The following is a 19836-nucleotide window of genomic DNA, read 5'->3' on the forward strand; positions in this document are numbered from 1 at the left end:
TCAAGACCAGCCTGGGCAACAGAGCAAGACCCTGTTTCTACAAAAAATTTAAAAATTAGCTGGGTGCAGTGGCACATGCCTGTAGTCCCAGCTACTTGGAAGGCTGAGGCAGGAGGATCATTTGAGCTGAGGAGTTTGAAGCTGCAGTGAGCTATGATTGTGCCACTGCACTTCAACCTGGGCAATAGAATGAGACACTCTAAGAAAAATAAATACATACATACTCATTTAACCCTTGCAGTGGCTTTGTGAGGGCAGCATTATAACCTCCATTTTATGCATGTGTGATATAAATGGATGGATGGATGAGATGAGGGTCTCACTTTGTTGCCCAGGCTGGAGTGCAGTGGTGCAATCAGAGCTCACTGCAGCCTGGACCTCCTGGGCTCAAGCAATCTTCCTCCCTCAGCCTCCCAAGGAGCTAAGACTACAGGTGTGGGCCACCAAAGCCAGCCAATAAAAAAAAAAAAAAAAATTGTTTAGGCCAGGCATGGTGGCTCACGCCTGTAATCCCAGCACTTTGGGAAGCCAAGGCAGGTGGATCATGAGGTCAGGAGTTCGAAACCAGCCTGACCAACATGGTGAACCCCATGTCTACTAAAAATATAAAAATTAGCAGGGCGTGGTAGCGCAGGCCTGTAATCCCAGCTACTGGGGAGGCTGAGGCAGGTGAATCGCCTGAACTCAAGAGATGGAGGTTGCAGTGAGCTGAGACCGCACCTCTGCAATCCAGCCTGGGCAACAGACAGAGACTCCATCTCAGATTTTTTTTTTCTTTTTTTTAGAATGGAATCTCCCTATGTTGCTCAGGCCAATTTTGAACTCCTGGCCTCAACCAATCCTCCCTCCTCAGCCTTCCAAAGCACTAGGAGCCGCTGCACCTGGCAGAGGAAACGGTGGCTCTCTAGGTCAAGGCATTAGCTCAAGAACACACAGCTAGCAACCCGGCATAGCTGGGATTAGAACCCAATTCTGTCTGGCTCTAGAACCCCTTCACTATTTGAGATACAATTTACTACGTGACTACTGGTACTAAGCTTTGGGTTGGGGGCGGGGCCTGAGGCAGCCCCTGCTCTCCTACATTGAGAGCGAGTATGACAATAGGCAACTACATTAAAAAAAAAAAAACCCAAAATTCCAGAATGCGTCAGAGCTCCAGGGGGAGCGGAAAATAGAGGGTTCGTATATAAACTTAAAATAATAGAGGCAGCATCTCCAAGGACTGTGAAGATGCCCCAAGTCGGAGCAAAAGTTTTGGCTGGTTCGGGAAGTGATGAAAGACCAAAGTGGCTGCAGCGAGTGTCGACCCGGGAGGTCACTGGGCGCGTTGGGGCGGGGGGGAGGGCAGGCAGGAGCACCTAGACCCCACGGGAAGCCACGTAGGAGGGTTCAGCAGGTCCAGAAAGGCCCGATCCGCCTGGACCGCTGTGAGGGGGCAGAGGGAGGTCCCTCCCACAGGACGTGGCCTTAGACGACGAAGGCGGGGGACAGGGGCCGGCACCCGCGACGCCCCACCCGTCCCCCGTGGCGTAGCAGCAGGGCGGGCGAGGCGGGACACACACCCCTACCCGCCATCAGCTAACACCCAGCCCTCTCCGGGGGTCCTTGCCCCGGCCCCCAGCCCCGCGCGGCTGGTGACGTCACGGCGCTCGTCGGCGCCGTCTATGGCGTCACGGGCCGGGCCCACCTGGCGTTCTAGGGATCCTTGGCTGGAGGCTACGCAGGCGGCGGGCGCGCGCGCGCGGCGGGATGAAGAAGGTGGTTTCAAAGCAGTCTCCGCCCAGGTTGATCGGTGGGTGCGCTCCCTCGCGCGGGGCGCTGGTTGTTATGGACACAGCGGCAGCCGCTGGCTGGCGGGCGCGCGCGGGGTCGCCGCGGGTGCGGCGCAGCCTCGGTGTCTCCGGGCCCGGCGGTGCAGGGTCACGCTCATCGCCCGGGCAGCACCATGAAGTCTCTAAAGAAGGAATCCCGCCTCAGAATAACTCCAGCCAAGTTATTAGAAGCCGCAGAGAGCTTCAAAGGTTGGCGGTGGCTCCTTTGGGTGCTCAGGAGAACCTGACAGGAGAAGCGGTCCCTGGGATGAGTTCAGGACACGGGGCCTAGAGGATGGGGATGGTACCAGGGATGGAGGAAAGATCACGGGGAAGTGGGGTACTGGATACAGGACTCTTAGAGATGGAGGGCAAGGCGGGAAGAGCCTACAGCGCACTGGGCCTTGGGGATGGACCATAGGAAGTGGGAAACTGACAGAGGGGCTTCAGGGACCACTGGCTGGGAAGATGGCCTTGCGCAGGCAGGGATACCTCTACCTCTAACTACATCTTAGGGTGGCATGCGGGAGGCAGGATCCCCGGACTGGATGAGGCGCAGAAGAGCCAGGAAAGAGTTTAAGGGTAGAGGGCCAGGAATTGGAGTCCTTGGGAAGAGGAAAGAATGCAGTGGTGAAACCAGCCACCTTGATGGGGTTCTTTAGTGGAGGAGGATGGGGTCAGGTGTCACTTAGGATTCCTGCTGGAAAAACCCAGAAGAAAAGCCTTGCTTGGACAGTTCTGTTTTTGACTGCCTTTTCCTGCCACGTGTACTTTCCAGCTGGATGACACTTACCCAGCTCCTTTAGCCTGGTAAGAGTTGCTAGATGTTACTGCATCCTGGCCTCTGCAGCTTCCTTCTGGTTGCAGGTGGGAGAGCCACAGGGCGTGTGATAGCGGACTCACTGCCATGGATATGTTCCCATTTGCAATCCACCCCACTTTGATCCTTTTTGCTGTTTCCATTTAGTTATTTTTAAATTTAATTTTTAGCAATTTTGTGCAAACAGGGCTCTCGCCGTGTTCCCCCAGCTAGTCTAATTCTTGGCATCAAGCGATCCTCCTGCCTCGGCCTCACAGATTGCTGGGATTCCAGGCATGGGCCACTGCACCCAGCCGATTTTTGTTTACTGAGAGCTTGTTATGTGTGGTACTGTGGCTCACAACAAGGGTATCAGTATTAACTGTGTGACCCTGGCCCTCAAGAAACTCAGTCTCATGAACAACTGGAGGAGTAACCAGACAAAGGTGGAAATACAAATGCTGTGATGTAGGTGCCCATCGGGCTTAAGGGACCCCAGAGCACCTGAGCCAGACCTAGGATGGTTGTGGGGGGACGTCTTCTAAAGAAGGTGACATCTATGGCAGACAAGAAAAAAGAGGAGGGTTTGCACCTCTGGGTCTAGGACCAGCTTGAGTTTATGGAACTATAAATGTGGGAGCCAGAAGAGGCTGCACAGGTGGGTAGGGCAGAGGCCAGGCCATGAAAGGGCTGTGTGTGCTAAATCAGAAAGCCTGGATGCGCTCTTGCAGGCCCTGGGGAGACCCAGCCTCAGAATTGTGAAAGCTCAGTGTGAGGAGAGGGGACGCTCAGAAAATGAACAGGAGCTTAGTTGCTTTTCAGTAAGGCTTTATGTTTCGTCATGTATAAAAGTCCAGCGTTGAGCCGGGCATGGTGGTGCACATCTGCAGTCCCAGCTGCTCAGGAGGCTGTGACAGGAGGGTTGCTCCAGGCCAGGAGCTCATGGCCACACCTGTGAATAGCCACTGCATTCCAGACTGGGCAACACAGTGAGACTCCTGTAATTAAAAAAATACAAGTCCAATGCTGTTTTATGACATACTTTAAATATATGTGTATTTATTTATTTTTTGAGACAAGGCCTCCCTCTGTCACCCAGCATGGAGTGCAGTGGTACAATCAAATCATAGCTCACTATAGCCTTGAACTTCTGGGCTCAAGCGATCCTCCGGCCTCAGCCTCCCAAGTAGCTAATTATGGGTACACACCACCATGCCCAGCTAATATATATATATCTTTTTTTTTTTTTTTTTTTTGTAGAGACAAGTTGCCCAGGCTGGTCTTGAACTCCTAGGCTCAAGTAATCCTCTCACCTTGGCCTCCCAAAGTGCTGGGATTATAGACATAAGCCACTGTGCCTAGCCCATGACATACTTTTTAATAGTTGAGAGAGAGGGAATATTGGTCCCCTTTCCCAAGGACAGTCAAGGGCTTTCCTAGCTACTGCCTCCTGCTCACATAGTTTCTGGGAGATCTTATCAGATTTAAACTGCTGTAAACAAATCCAGGAAAGATTTTTCAGTGCGTATTCATTTTTAATAAGAAGAAAATTTAGTTTGTTAATTAACCCTTGAGTTAAGCACATGCAGCAGAGTGAGGAGGGAAAAAACGAAGTGTTTAGCATGCAAGATATCTTTTTAATAATATCTCAGGGACACCTCTAATGTTGCAGGGCAGCACTCTCCCCCGGCCTGCTTGTAACCTTGCGTGATGTTTCTCCAAAGTCTCTGACTCATAAGCAAAAAGGAAAGCAAAAACAGTGACTTAAACCTGCTTCAGGACCTGAGAGCCCTTTGAGTCCCAGTTCCCCCCACCCCTGTCTTGGTTGCTAAGAAACCAAGAACCCTCCCAGCAGCATTAGATTCCCCTCGCCAACCAATTAAAGCCCTGCCCTGGTAGGGACAGCCCCTCCATGGTTGATTAAAGACTTTAATCAACACTAAAACTAAATAATACTTAGATAAAACAAGAAGCAGAAAAATAGAGTCCAGCTTTCTTCTCCCTCCATAGTTCACCCCTCCCTATTTCCCCTCCTACCCCCACTTGAGCACCTTGCTTCCAGCCCTCTGGTCCAGCTCCAACAGAGACTGACTGGTTACTCCATGCAAGGGAGTTGGGGGAGGCGGTCTCTTTTACCTCCTCACTGTCAGCATTAAGGGAGAAATGTCAGCTGGTGGCTCACTAGGAGCCTTATCAGTTTGGGATTCCAGACCAATGAACTAGAAAGAGTGGGGCCTCTACAGGCTCAGTAGTCTGATGTAACTCAGCCCTGTGGCGTCTTCCTGCAGGTCCTAAAATGATCCCTGGGGCTCGTCCTTCCCTGGTCTTTCCCCAGCTTGTCTGCCCCTCTGGTCCATTTGGCTCTCCTCATCTGATAAATCATTCTGAAATCATTCTGAAATGCACCTCTCATCAATTCACTCCCCTGGACCAAAGATCAGATGCCTGAGCCATGCTTTACAGAGCTGGCATGCCCTGGTTTCCCTCTCATCCCCAACATCAGCACCTCCCCACCTCCCCTGCAAGTTTTCTGTCATTGTGCCACACACATGCTGCGCTCAGCCCTGCCCCTAGCTTTGCTTGGACTTCAACTCACCTGGAGCATCTCAGTTTGCTGCCGTACCTATGCAAAGCCTCCCTCTCCTTCCCCAGCCTGTGGAGCCACCTCTGCAGCTGTTCCTCTGAACCCTTCTTCAGAGCCCTGAACTGTGTAATCCACATGGACCTGTTCCTTTTTTGATGTGTAACCGAACCTATTGCCTGCATCAAGAATGTAGGAACTCCTAGTTATGACTGGTGTGTGTTCACATCTGTTATATTTTTCTGTCCCTCAAGAGAAGAAGCTGTATCTTAACCCTTTATACCATCTTTGTAGTTTATAACACATAGACGGTGCTTGGTAAACACTCTCTAGGAGCAATTTAACTTTAAGATGTATATATTGCTGGCACAGTGGCTCACACCTGTAATCCCACTTTGGGAGACCGGGACGGGTGGATCACCTGAGGTCAGGAGTTTAAGACCAGCCTGGCCAACATGGTGAAACCCCGTCTCTACTAAACATGCAAAAAATAGCTGGGTGGCTGGTGTGGTGGCTCATGTCTGTAATCCCAGCACTTTGGGAGGCCTAGGTGGGTGGATCACCTGAGTTCAGGAGTTCAAGACCAGCCTGGCCAACATGGTGAACCCAGCCTCTACTAAAAATACAAAAAATTAGCTGAGTATAGTGGCATATGCCTGTAATCGCAGCTACTTGGGAGGATGAAGCAGGAGAATCGCTTGAACCCAGGAGGCGGAGATTGCAGTGAGCCAAGATTATGCCATTGCACTCTAGCCTGGGCAACAAGAGTGAAATTCCCTCAAAAAAAAAAAAAAAAAAAGTAGCTGGGCGTGGTGGCACATGCCACCTGTATTCCCAGCTACTTGGGAGGTTGAGGCAGAATTGCTTGAACCCAGGGGTGGAGGTTACAGTGGGCCGAAATCGTGCCATTGCACTCCAGTCTGTGGGACAGAGTAAGACTCCGTCTCAAGAAAAACAAAGATATATATATCATTTTAATGAATATTTTATTAACTACAGCATACTACTCCCTGAATGTGGGCAGTAACACAGCATTTGTTGAACCTCATTAAAGATAACTTTCTCAGAATAACCTCAGATCAGAGTTTTACTATTTCAATCTAAACCAAACATGGAAGATGAGTTTCTCTATCACTGAAGGGATGGGAGCTCTGGCCCCCGGAAATCTTCAGCAGTGTTGAAAGTTTGTATTGACATGTGGTAATTATGTACCCACCAGTAAAACACACACATCTGGAGATGTTCAATCACTTGGGAAGATATCAACCCAGCCAAGGTTATGGATAGAGGAAGCAAATGTCCTGGAAAATGCAGATAATACCAAAATATTTACAAAAGCAGACCTTCAACTGATCTCATTTCTCATAGGCTGCCACCCACTTTGGTGAGTTTGTGTAGAAGGGAGAGGGGAGGTAGAAATTAAAACCCCAAGGCTGCATCTGCACACATGGTGGGAGATGAGACTGGAACTTGGGGTTCAGCTGTCAGCCCTGCATGTGTGCTTGTGTGCACAGAGCCATGCATTTAACAGACAGATACTCCCGAACCTCTGCTGACCCCATTGCAGAAACAGACTGTGGATGATAGGCCAAATTTATTATTTTTTCTAAGGATGGCATCTCCTATGTTACCCAGGCTGGTTTTGAACTCCTGGCCTCAAGCAGTCCTCCCATCTCGGCCTCCCAAACTGTTGGGATCACAAGCATGAGCCACTGCACCCAACAATAGGCTGAATTTAGAACTATGTTTGGAACGATTTTGGTGTGGGGTTTTTTTGGCCACCAACTCTATGGAAATTTCCTTAGGAAAAAAGTTTGATTTTGTTAACCAGAACACCTGCCTTGATGTTTTAGTGATGCTGCCTCTCAAAGATTAGGGTGCTGTGAGAAGCAGTGGATAAAACCAAATTTTGTTTTAAACTCCCTAAAGGCAGGACTTAGGTTTTCTTTTGATTGTTTTGTGTAGGGCCTTACATCAAACCATTCTGAACCAGAGGGAAAAAGACAGGGTTGACCAGCCAGAGAAATGAGATGTGTTTGAAACAAGCCACCTCTGTGGAAGGAAGTCAGGGAGTGTGTCCTCATTGGAGAGTGACCCATGACCCCCTCCTTCTGCCCCGTGTGTTGTCAATGTCATGCTCTGGCTGCCACAACAGACTCCTAAATACCTTTATATGCTCATCTTCTGTCTTGCAAGCATTTTTTTTTTTTTTTTGAAAGACAGGGTCTTGTTCTGTCACCCAGGCTGAAGTGCAGTGGCACAATCATGACTCACTGCAGCCTTGACCTCCTGGGCTCAGGCGATCCTTCCACCTCGGCCTCCCAAGTGGTTGGGACTGTAGGCATGTACTACCATGCCTGGTTAATTTTTGTATTTTTTATAGAGCCTGGACTAGTGAACTCCTGGGCTCAAGCAATCAGCCTCCCTTGGCCTCCCAAGATCTTGCAACTCTTAATCCATTCCTTGGCATGCCATTGCCCATGGGGTAAGCCTTCACACAGCTCACTGAGCTCTTCATGATATGGCTCCTGCTTCTCTCTCTGGGCTCTGCCTCTTCCCTCCCACCTCACCACACTCCAGCTATTTAAAAACACATGCTTTGAGTTCCAGGGATGTGCCCCTTTCTCTTGCCTCTGTGCCTCTTAATGTTATTTTCTTTGGAAAGCCTGTTCCCCAGACCGCTTTCCTTTCTCCAACTTCTTTCTTCAGCTCTGTTTAAACATCCCCTTCTTAGGAAGCCCTCCCTGACCATCCCCGGCCCTGCACCAACTCTGGGCTGGGTGTTCCTCCCCACCATGTTCCTGGTTCAGTCTGTTTCACAGTCTTGTTTCCCACTGGGCATGTGCTCTTTAAAAACAAGCTCTGACATACATCCCCAGAACCTAGCACAGTGCCTGGCATGTAGAAGCTGCTTTAACAATCTTTATTAAATGAAATAGTATGCAGTAAATGGTCAGTGGTAAATGTTCTGCTTCCCCCACAGAGATTCTGCATTTTAAACAGTGTCTTATGAAACCTGATGCCTTCACCCAGAAACCTGGGTCAGTGCCGGCACTGGAGGAGGCTGGCAAAACATCCAGTTCAGTTGCCCCAAACCACTGTGCATCAGAAACACCTAGGGAGTTTAAAAAATTACAGCTCCATAGGCCCTGGCTCCATGCAGCAGCCAGGAAGCTATATCCATAAAACTCCCCCAAAGATGCTGAGGCCGACATTGGACTAATATTTGGGAACCACTGACTTAGTCCAACTGACTCTTTCTACACATGGGAAGACTGAGGCCTAGAGAGGTTAAGTGATGTGTGCCCAAGACTGTCCAGCTTAGAAATAGCATAGCCTGAATGGAACATCTTTTTTGTATATTAAAAAAACATATTGTTTGTGCAGATGGAGTCTCAACTATGTTGCCCAGGCTAGTCTTGAACTCCTAGGCCCAAGCAATCCTCCTGCCTTGGCTTCTCAAAGTGTTGGGATTATAAGCATGCACCACTGCACCCAAAATTAAACATCTTTTTGTTTTGTTTTGTTTTGTTTTGTTTCTGAGACAGAGTCTCACCCTGTTGCCCAGGCTGGAGTGCAGTGGTGCAATCTTGGCTCACTGCAACCTCCACCTCCCGGGCTCAAGTGATTCTCCTGCCTCAGCCTCCCAAGTAGCTGGGACTACAGGCATAGGCCACCACACCAGGGTAATTTTTATACTTTTAGTAGGGACAGGGTTTCACCATGTTGGCCAGGCTGGTCTCGAACTCCTGACTTTGTGATCCCCCTGCCTCAGTCTCCCAAAGTGCTGGGATTACAGGTGTAAGCCACTACACCCGGCCTGAAATGAAACATCTTCTGACCTCAATTCTGGCTACAGAAGACTTCGTCACTGTGGTGAGCCAGGGGGTGTGGGTAGGGGGACCCTCCAGAGAGAACTCCCATTGCCCCAGCAAAAAGTGCTGCCCAGGCCACCTTGGCAGCCTCTGCTGTCTATCCAGCTGGTCAGCTCTGCCCCCCACCATGGAGTCTAGTATATACTTACATTTTTATTTTTGTATTTATATATTGATAGGTACAGAAGGAGCTCTTTAAGGACTTAATCACTTTGTGCTTCTCTTCAGAAAAGAAGCGGGCAAAGGGACCTGAACAACCCACACCCCCAATTCAGGAAGAGCCTGAACCTGTTAGCAATGTACTCCAAGGAGATGACATTCTTGCCTTGGCCATTAAGAGGGAAGACTTGAAGGAGGTGAGGATGAAGCCCAGGCTGCCCTTACTGTGGAAACTTCCCTGCCAGCAGCCTCACTGGTCTAGAACGCCAGTCGTGTCCACTGTCCTCCCACTGTCTCCCTACTCATGGGGAGTGGCTAACCCCGTGGAAAAATCCACTGAACGCAGATTCGCTTCACTTTACCACCTAAGGAAATTCACTGTGTTGTCTGCTTTAACATTGCTGAGATTTGTGTAGAACCACGAGGGGATATGAGATGATGAGGTATCTTGCTTCCCATAGAGGTAGGTGCCATCATTCCCATTTCACAGAAGGGAGGATGAGTTTAAACAGCAAAGGTACAGCTGTGGGTAAAGCTGCTAAACCTCAACCCCATGCTTTACCTGGGAGAGTAAAGCCACCTCTCACCTGAACTGTCAGGAGGCATAGATGTAATTTTTTTCCCTCCAGGATATTACTAAGTCACATGTCTGTTACACAGGCATTTCCTCGACAGAACATATGGACAGAGCTGAAGAAACAGATCTGTCAGCCTTCAGGAATTCCACCCAGAACTAGAACGGAGGAGATGGGTGGTGCTCTTCCTCCTCCCACCACAGGTGGAATTCTCCTTTGTTTCATTTCTTTTCAGCAACACATTCCTCGCCTTACTGAAAAGGAAGGTAAACCCGTCATTACCCAGAAATGTATCATCCGTAAACTCAAACCCACGGACCCTAGGCGGAAGGTCTGCCACCTCATAGCACGCCCTGCGAATCCCGACGCGGCCACAAAGCCTCTGGACTACTCTGGTACTCCCAGTCTCGGCCCTGGCTTCCCTGTCGTTGAACTCATGGGTCAGCCTCGAGAGAAAGCCAGTCTCCCATCAGAAAGTTGCCCACCCACAGCTTGTCTTTCCCCTTTCTTTGTGTATCCTCCCAGGTCCCGGTGACAGCTTCGATGGCAGTGACCAGATCCTGCCCCACCACATCCTGGGGAGTCTCCAGGACTTTAGGAGAATTGCACTTGCTCGAGGGAATACCCAGGTTTGTTTGCACTTAACTACCTGGCCAAGGGAAGTCACTGCAGTCATTTCGGTCTCCCGCCTGGCAGAGTCAAGCAGGACTGGGATTAAAGAGACCGTCTAGGTTTTGAGTCTGAGCTGATGAGTGACCCTCTCCCAGAATACTTAGACACTTCAGTTGCAGGGCACAGAAGGTAGTTTAAGCTGGCTTCAGTAAAGTCAGAGATTTACTGTAAGGACCAGAGATTGCCTCATGGAACCCAAAGGCAAGAATACCTGGGTCTGGGTAGACTGCACCCAGAAAAGCATCAGGACTCAGGGCCCAAATGCCTCATTTTCCTCTGCTCTTTGCACTGTCTGGATTTTCCCTTCTCTGGAGATCAGCCTGTTCTCCTCAGTCCACATGGTGGAGGAGGGTGGCTTCCCACTGCTCCTTGGGCCACGGGAAGATTTTGTGTCTTTCCAACCTTCCCATCATGCCGTGCTTCTCCTGTCTCTTCCCCTTGCTTTCCTGGTTCCAGGCTGACTGATTGGTCAGGCACTAAGGGTCCTAGGGCCATGTAAGAATGCTTCCATTTGCACATGGGTGGAGGTGTCAATCAATGGCAGCAGTGAAGAGGACAAATATACTAAAAGATGTTGGCCGCAATCTTGAAACAGAGGTTCCCTTTCTGGGGGACAGTGGACTGACAGCTGCGTTCAGGGCCCCCTGGTTCTGGAGTTTCTTTTCTGTCACTGGCTACCCTGGAGTCCTGCAGAGGAGGGATTCTCAGCACAGTGGGATGACAGCAAGGGTTTAGGTCTCAGGAAATGTGTGCTCAGCCCCTTCTAGAGCCATCTCACTACCCTCCACATGCCCATGCTGTACTTTTCAGCTGGCTGAGCTCATACCTACCTCACCCTGTCTGATGACCCTCATCTCAGCTAAAGAAGAGTCAAAGCAAAAAGCCCCAAAGGAAGAGAAGAGACCTCCCTGGGCCCCACCTCCTCAGCACAACTTTCTGAAAAACTGGCAGCGTAACATAGCCCTGCGGAAGAAGCAGCAGGAAGCCCTCAGCGGTGAGCAGAGCAGACAGGGCTCCCGCCCAGCCTCCATCTGGCAGCGAGGCTCTGCTGTTTTTTTCTCTCCTCTAGAGCCTGGCCCTGGGCTGACCACATTTGTGCTGTTCACTCCCAAGAGCATCTCACTCTGAAGCTTTAGTGGGTGCTGAAATCAGCCCTGTGAGGGGGGCTGCCCGATGCAGAGTGCCAAGGCCCCTGTTTGCTCTGGTTTGGCAGAGTGGCTGCAGTCTTGCCTCTCCCTCTAGAACACCTGAAAAAGCCGGTCAGCGAGCTGCTCATGCATACTGGGGAGACCTACAGACGGATCCAGGAGGAGCGGGAGCTCATTGACTGTACACTTCCAACCCGGCGTGATAGGAAAGTGAGGACACCTGTCCTAAGTGCTGGGGGCAGGGGGGTGCACAGAGGAGGGGGGCCGGGGTAGGGGTCTGGACACAGGGATGCTGGTCTCAGGTGGCACAGCTGGGGAGAAAAAATCCTATCCATTGCAAAGCATCATTAAGCCCTCAAGGCTTTTACTAAATTACATTGTTAGTAAAGTCATTTAGCCACACAGGTACCGAGTTATTAGAGTAGTCTTAGTGTTTGTCTCCTAGAAGCTTAGACTGAGTGGAGCCCACACACTAAGGAGAGAGGCTGAAGAGGCCCCCACCTTTGTTCTGGTATACCAGTGCTGTCTGTACCAGCCCACACTCCTGGCTGGGGGCAGGTAAAGATGACAACGGGGCTTCCAGAAAACATGACAGTGGGTGCTTCTCTTCTGCGACCATAGCAGCATTGAACTCCCTAGAGGGAGCATCTGTAGCCTGTGGTACTCTTGTCTTCCCACGTCTCCACCAGCATCTGGCCAAGGTGTCCTGGTGATCTGACTCCCCTGTCCTTCCTTGCCAGAGCTGGGAGAACAGTGGGTTCTGGAGTCGACTGGAGTACTTGGGAGATGAGTTGACAGGTCTGGTCATGACCAAGACAAAAACTCAGCGTGGCCTCATGGAGCCCATCACTCACATCAGGAAGCCGCACTCCATCCGGGTGGAGACAGGTGAGGCGCAGGGCCGTAAGCCAGCTGGCATCTTGTGCCTGGTCCGGCGGCGGGGTAGTTTGGCAGCGGCTAGCATGGCTCTACGGTGAAACAGGCCCACGGCCAAATCCTGGTTCTCTGTGGCCTTAGGCAAGTCCTGTAGTCTTCCTGAAGTCTGGTTCCCTCTTCAGTAAAACGGGGAGAGAGATAGGAAACTGGAGTGCAGCCATAGGACCACGCTGTCCGGCGTGGAGTCTTGAGCCGCGTGCCGCTGGTAAGCGCCTGGACTGTGGCTGCCCCGCACTGAGAAGTGCTGTCAGTCAAGTGTACCCTGGCTTTTGAAGAGTAGTGTGAAAACAATATATTTTATCAATCATTTTTATATTGATTACATGTTGAAATGACAAGATTTTTGATATATTGGGTTAAATAAACTATATTATTAAAATGAGGCCAGGTATGGTGGCTCATGCCTGTAATCCCAGCACTTTGGGAGGCCAAGGTGGGTAGATCACTTGAGGTCAGAAGTTCAAGGTCAGCCTGGGCCAACATGGTAAAACCCCCATCTCTAGTAAAAATACAAAAATTAGCCGGACGTGGTGGTGCGTGCCTATAATTCCAGCTACTCGGGAGGCTGAGGCAGGAGAATTGCTTGAACCTGGTAGGTGGAAGTTGCAGTGAGCCGAGATTATGCCATTGAACTACAGCCTGGGCAACGAGCAAGACTGTCTCAAAAAAAAATAATAAATAAATAAACTATATTACTAAAATGAATCCCACCTTTAGAATTTTTCCTTTTTCAGTGTGGCATCTAGAAAATTTTCAGTGACACATGTGGCTTGTGTTTGTGGTTTGCATTATATTTCTCTTGGGCAGCGCTGATTTAGAGCCTACCAGGCTGCCTGGGTTCAGGCCCCAGCTGTGTCGTGTTAGTGAACCCCAGAGTGGCTGAACCTCTCTGGCCCGCAGTCTCCTCATCTGTAAAATATGCATAGGGTTGTGATATGGCTAAGTGAGATGTGAAATGTATTAAGAGGTTCTGGCTTCTTGTTAAGCACTCAGTAAAAGGTAGCTGCTGTTGTTATTTTTATTATAATCCAAAGATTTGGCTATTTGGAAGCTAATTTTGCAGGAGTCCTGGGTAGGGCTGCTGAGAAGGTGTGGGACAGGAGGACTGGAGTCAAGCTGCCGCAGGGAAGCTGTGTTTTTCATCCTTCCTAGAAATGGTGTTGGGATAGGCAGTCTCATAGCCCTTGAGAAGTGGGTGAGCAAGGGGCATGGCAGCAGTCTGTGCTGAGGGTCCTTGGACTTGGTGCTAGGATTACCAGCCCAGAGGGACGCTTCGTACCGCTACACCTGGGATCGGAGTCTGTTTCTGATCTACCGACGCAAGGAGCTACAGAGAATCATGGCAGAGCTGGATTTCACCCAGCAGGTTGGTATGGCCTCCGTGCCCCAGTCTGAAGCCCCTTGGGGCAATGCCTGTCTTCAGTCAGCTCATCTTTCCTTTCTCGGTCTCTCGGAGGATATTGATGGCTTGGAGGTGGTGGGCAAAGGGCAGCCCTTCTCGGCTGTCACTGTGGAAGACTACACAGTGTTTGAAAGGAGCCAGGAAAGCTCCTCTGAAGAAGATACAACATACTTGTGAGTGCAGCCCGAACCCTAGGGAGAGAGGCTGAAGAGTTCTCCAGCACCTACCAGCACTAAAGAGCAGGCTTCCCTCCCTGAGATCAGGGTCCCTCCAGCCCAGCTGCTCTCCAGTGGTTGCCACCCACTCCTCGAACCCATTCCAGCAGCTGTGCTGGCCTTCCTACTGCCATCTGCTCCTTTCCAACAACCAACTCCTAATGGGGGTTTCCCAGACATTCCCTTGCTGGTCCTCAGACCCTCCCACTGCTGTGCATCTTGAATGCCTCTGGCATGAAGAGTCTATGTATTTCTGTGCACTGTGAATGGCTCTGGCAAGACAGCTTAAAGAGTCTGTGTGTTTCCAGGAACCTCCCACCTAGAGGAATGGGTCAGGAGGAAGCTGAGCAGGAGGGGAGTTGATCACACTCCATTGCAGGGCAGAGCTGATTATGTTTCTAGACTTCCTGGTGACCATTTCTGTGGGGTTCCACATGGCATGAGCGTGGCAGCCTGAGGGAAAGTAAGTCATTGGTTTTTTTTATTACAGAAGCTCATTGGCCAGTTCCTCTGATGTCCCCATGCCTATTCTCGGCCCTTCTCTGCTGTTTTGTGGGAAGCCAGCTTGCTGGATCAGAGGCAGTAACCCCCAGGACAAGGTAAAAGTGCCTCCCCCTGCACCTGCTGGGAGAGCTTCCCTCGGGGGTACAGCCCCGAGGTGACTGTGGCAGTTATAAGCAGCCTGCACAGTGTTCTGTTTGGGTTTTTATCTGGTCGTGCATTCAGCATGTCTGAAAATGGTGACAGCTACACCAACCTGAACAAGAATAAAATCACAAGGTTGCGGTGTCATAAGCCACTTGGCTTATACCCTGCCCCCAAGCATGTAAACAAGCAGATTCTCTCAAGTAGGTATGGCTCTAAGAAAGTTCTAAAATATTTCTCAGATGCTAAGGAATAGAAATGTTCATTGGAGGGCCGGGCGCGGTGGCTCAAGCCTGTAATCCCAGCACTTTGGGAGGCCGAGGCGGGTGGATCACAAGGTCAAGAGATCTAGACCATCCTGGTCAACATGGTGAAACCCCGTCTCTACTAAAAATACAAAACATTAGCTGGGCATGGTGGTGCGTGCCTATAATCCCAGCTACTCAGGAGGCTGAGGCAGGAGAATTGCCTGAACCCAGGAGGCGGAGGTTGCAGTGAGCCAAGATCGTGCCATTGCACTCCAGCCTGGGTAACATGAGTGAAACTCCGTCTCAAAAAAAAAAAAAAAAAGAAATGTTCATTGGATATAAAATGTGTTTTATCTGGCTGGGCAGAATGGCTCATGCCTATAATCCCAGCACTTTGGGAGGCTGAGGTAGGTGGATCACCTGACATCAGGAGTTCGAGACCAGCGTGGCCAACATGGTGAAACCCCGCCCTACTAAAAATACAAAAAATTAGCAGGGCATGGTGGCTGGCACCTGTAGTCCCAGCTACTCAGGAGGCTGAGGCAGGAGAATCACTTGAACCCGGGAGACAGAGCTGAGATCGTGCCACTGCACTCCAGCTTTGGTGACAGAGTGAGACCCTTGTCTTAAAAAAAAAAAAAAAAAAGTTTTATTTTCTCTTCTTACTATTGAGGGTGACCTCAGAGACAGCCACATTGGAGTAGGATACCACTCTGTGTGACAGTGGCCAAGCCCTGGAGGCCTGGGACACGAGACTTGCAGTGCTAAACCCAGAAAAGTCCTGGGCAGCCCAGACGATTTGTTTCCTCTAGACCAGGGTCTCCAGCAAAGACATTTCTTGTCCCTCCTCCTTCCAGAGGCAGATCGGGATTGCTGTTCACTTGACCTTTGAAACCCTAGAAGGGGAGAAAACCTCCTCAGAACTGACCGTGGTCAATAATGGCACTGTGGCCATTTGGTACCACTGGCAACGGCGGCACCAGCAGGACAGTTTCCAAGACCTGAAGAAAAACAGGATGCAGCGGTTTTACTTTAACAACCGGGAAGGTACTTGGGAGAAGCCACCCTACGCACTGGCTCCTGTCTGGGGCTGGTTTTGTCCTCAGTGAGGCATCAAAGTGTAAGCCATGGCCCAGCTCCTGCAAGCTGGAGCCCCTCTCCCCTGCCTTCTCCCTCTCATTCCTTCCTTGAAATATGTGGCCTGATGATTCATGTCTGTTGAGAGACTGAGGGAACTTGAGAACCCGGGGAGTGAGCCACTAGGGAGCAGAAACCTTCTAGGGGCCCAGTTATCCAGATGCACAGGCCTGGGGCTAGGATGGCCAGCTGTCTCTGTTTGCCTGGGACTTCAGCACTCAGAATCTCACATTCCAGGAAACCTCTTAGTCCTGGGTAAACTGGGATGGTTGGCCACCTGGCCTGGGGCTCAGTTAACTGTGTAGGAGCACTCAGGCCTGGGGCTCAGCCAGCTCCTGCATATAAACCTCGGTCTCTGTCCGTCTCAGGTGTGATTCTGCCTGGAAAAACTAAAAGCTTTACCTTCTTCTTCAAGTCTTTGACTGCTGGGATCTTCAGGGAATTTTGGGAGTTTGGAACCCATCCTACTCTATTAGGAGGTGCTATGCTGCAGGTCAATCTCCATGCGGTCTCCCTGACCCAGGACGTTTTTGAGGATGAAAGGAAGGTACTGGAGGTAAGGGACCCAGGACCGTGGCCCCTGTGGACATCAGGTAGGGTATCCTGGCGTTCTTCCTGGCAGTGCCTGCGGGGATCGTATCTCTCCCAGCCTAAGAGGCGAATTGAAATTTTCACAAACAGGTAACTGCTTTTTCTCCAGAAACATTTCTCAGAGCTTGTGATGTAGAAGATGGGTGCACTGGCTAGGCAGGCGAGGAGCAGCTTGCAGCAACACTATGCATGGCCTTGCTGAGTTAGAAAGAAACGAGACTGAGCCTTAAGAGGCAGATTGTGTAAAGTACAAACAATGCATGGCCCTGTGCACTGATCTGTTTTGTTCCCTGCTGTCTAATACTACGCAGTGGAGTTGCATTTAACCGACAAGACTTCAAACCCAGGGAGAATAACGTATTAATAAACAGCAGGGTGAGTCTGCCCACCGTCCTACTCAATCAGCTGACAACTCTGGAGGGAGTATGAGGTGTGAGCCAAGAGTTTTTTTCAGTGTGGCCATTTCAGCCGTGCGTCCTGGGATTTGGCAGAAAGCTGTGCTTTTTTATTCATTGTGGCCCCAAGCACAAGGCCGGCTCCTTCAGCTGGGGCTCAGCCAGTGGTGGTCAAAGGTAAATTTGACAATGTCATGCTTGCTTTACTCACTGACTGTAGGACCCATGTCTCACACAAGGTACCCCTCCCCTGTGTTTCTGTGACAGTTACTGAAGCCTGATGAAGGTTCACCACTATCCTCAGGAGCACCTCCCCCACTGTGTGCCCCGCCCCATCTTGCTAATCTGGTGCCATGCTAACTGTGTGACCCCCAGACCCTATGCAGCAGCAGCCTTCCCTGGAACTGGCCTCTGGATCTGGAGAGACTCAGAGGTTTTTGGGTCTTAGAACAGGGGTGTGTGTGTGTGTGTGTGTGTGTGTGTGTGTGTGTGTGTGTGTGAGAGAGAGAGAGAGAAAGAGAGAGAGAGAGAGAGAGAGAGATAATGGCAGGAGCTCAGACTCTAGGAAGGCACAAAGTCCTGAAGGCTCCAACTTCCTGAAGGATGCATGGGTTTTGAGAGCCTGGGCTGCCATCCTCTGCCACCTTCCCTTTTGCAGAGCAAGCTGACTGCCCATGAGGCAGTCACCATCGTTCACGGAGTGCTGCAGGAGCTGCTGATGGGGATCTTGACCCCGGAGCGCACACCATCACCTGTGGACGCCTATCTCACCGAGGAAGACTTGTTCCAGCACAGGAATCCTGAGGTGAGGCCCAGCGCCAGCCCCTGCTCCCTCGTGTGTGCCCTACGTCAGGGGTCCCCAACCCCCAGGCCGCACAGCAGGAGGTGAGCAGTGGGTGAGCCAGCATTACTGCCTGAGCTCCGTCTCCTGTTAGATCAGCGGTGGCATTAGATTCTCTTTTTTTTTTTTTTTTGAGACAGAGTTTCACTCTTGTTACCCAGGCTGGAGTGCAATGGCACGATCTCGGCTCACCGCAACCTCCGCCTCCTGGGTTCAAGCAGTTCTCCTGCCTCAGCCTCCCGAGTAGCTGGGATTACAGGCATGCGCCACCATGCCCAGCTAAAAGGAGCTCAAATTCTATTGTGAACTGCACATGTGCAGGGTCTGGGTTGCACACTCCTTATGAGAATCTAATGCCTGATGATCTGAGGTGGAACAGTTTTATCCTGAAATCATTCCCCCACTCCCTACCATCCGTGGAAAAATTGTCTTCTAAGAAACCAGTCCCTGGTGCCAAAAAGGTTGGGGACCACTGCCCTAGGCGACAGTAACAGCAGACTTTTTAATGTGCCAAGGTCTGTTCTGTACATCTTCCATGAGTAACTCACTTCTCCTCACAGCAGTCCTATGAGATGGGTATACTTATTTTTATTTTTTTTTTAGAAATAGTGTGTCACTTGTCACACTCCAGGCCCATGTACAGTGTCCCACTCATAGTTCAAACTCCCCGGCTCAGGTGATTCTCCCACCTCAGCCTCCTGCGTAGCTAGGACTATCGGCACGCACCACCATGCCCAAGTTATTTCTCTATTTTTCTTTTTTTTTTTTTTTTGGTAGAGATAGGATCTCTCTATTTTACACAGGCTGGTCTTGAAGTCCTGAGTTCAGGTGATCCTCCCACCCTGGCCTCCCAAGGCACTGGGATTGCAGGCTTGAGCCACTGCGCCTGGCCCTGGTACTATTTATATCCTCATTTACATGGAGGAAACTGGGGCCCAGAAAGATGAAGTAATTTGCGCAGGGTAACTTTGCTCATAAGTGGATTCCTGGTGAGAACAGAGCTTCACAACTCCTTCATTCAAACCCAAACTTCCTTGGAAGCCCAAATGCAAAAAAGCTTCAACTTGGAGGTTCCCGGGTTGAAGAGGAAGTGGGGAGCCTCTCTGGCCGCAGCCCTCCTGCTGGCTTCCTCCCTGTCTCCTCCATCAGTGCCCTTGGGAATGAGAAGCCAGGGCCAGCTGCCATGGGCTCTGCTGCCCACACCCCAGCCTCCCCCCACATGCCTTCCCTTCCTCTGTTGCAGCTACATTACGACCACCAAGTGCTGCAGAGCCTGCACGGGCTGTGGCTGCAGTACATGACTCTTCCCCCAAAGGCTGAAGACGCCAGGCCAGGGGACGAGGAACACCTCAACCCCATAGCCACAGAGAAAATCTCCGGAAATACCGAGCTCTTACCACACCTTAGGAGCCCCATCTCAGAACCTCAAGTGTCCCGGCCCGAGAACGAGGCCCTCAGGGAATCTGGGTCCCAGAAGGCCAGAGTGAGGACCAAGAGTCCTCGGCGGAAAAGCATCATGGAGGAGATCCTGGTGGAGGAAAGCCCAGAAGTGGACAGTGCCAAAAGCCCCTGGGAGCCGGACGGCCTTCCCCTGCTGGAGTGGAACCTCTGCCTGGAGGACTTCAGAGAGGTGCTTTCAAGACCCTGTAAGGCGTTGGTAGAGAATGCTCCTGCCTTGAACCAACAAGGGAGGCCCCAGCAGCCCTCTTGCTCCACGGGCAAAGAAACAAAACCTGAGAGCTCAGAGAAAGTGATCTCTTGGGTTGTCTTTTTTTTTTTTTTTTTTTTTTTTTTTTTTTTTTTTTT

At 50.7% G+C, this 19836-nt stretch overlaps 1 protein-coding gene across 3 annotated transcripts in view; it reads left to right on the forward strand.

Moving 5' to 3' along the window:
• Positions 1–1632: 1632 nt before the first annotated feature.
• Positions 1633–19836, forward strand: part of MYCBPAP (MYCBP associated protein) — a 23357-nt gene continuing 5153 nt past the window's right edge. Inside the window, exons 1-14 of one of the 3 annotated variants that reach the window (XM_032279991.1) lie at positions 1633–2021; positions 9295–9422; positions 10036–10195; positions 10326–10429; positions 11283–11466; positions 11715–11830; positions 12361–12508; positions 13807–13922; positions 14013–14131; positions 14664–14772; positions 15924–16113; positions 16572–16759; positions 17848–17994; positions 19274–19660. In XM_032279991.1, the coding sequence (XP_032135882.1) occupies positions 1946–2021; positions 9295–9422; positions 10036–10195; positions 10326–10429; positions 11283–11466; positions 11715–11830; positions 12361–12508; positions 13807–13922; positions 14013–14131; positions 14664–14772; positions 15924–16113; positions 16572–16759; positions 17848–17994; positions 19274–19660 (2172 nt within the window). In that variant the 5' untranslated portion in view covers positions 1633–1945. The remainder of the gene's footprint in view (positions 2022–9294; positions 9423–10035; positions 10196–10325; positions 10430–11282; positions 11467–11714; positions 11831–12360; positions 12509–13806; positions 13923–14012; positions 14132–14663; positions 14773–15923; positions 16114–16571; positions 16760–17847; positions 17995–19273; positions 19661–19836) is intronic. The other 2 variants (XM_032279992.1, XM_032279990.1) reach the window with 2 other exon arrangements.

The sequence above is a fragment of the Sapajus apella genome, unplaced genomic scaffold, assembly GCF_009761245.1.
Source record: "Sapajus apella isolate SASKATOON/1434 unplaced genomic scaffold, GSC_monkey_1.0 scaffold12, whole genome shotgun sequence".
In the NCBI taxonomy this organism is placed as follows: Eukaryota; Metazoa; Chordata; class Mammalia; order Primates; family Cebidae; genus Sapajus; species Sapajus apella.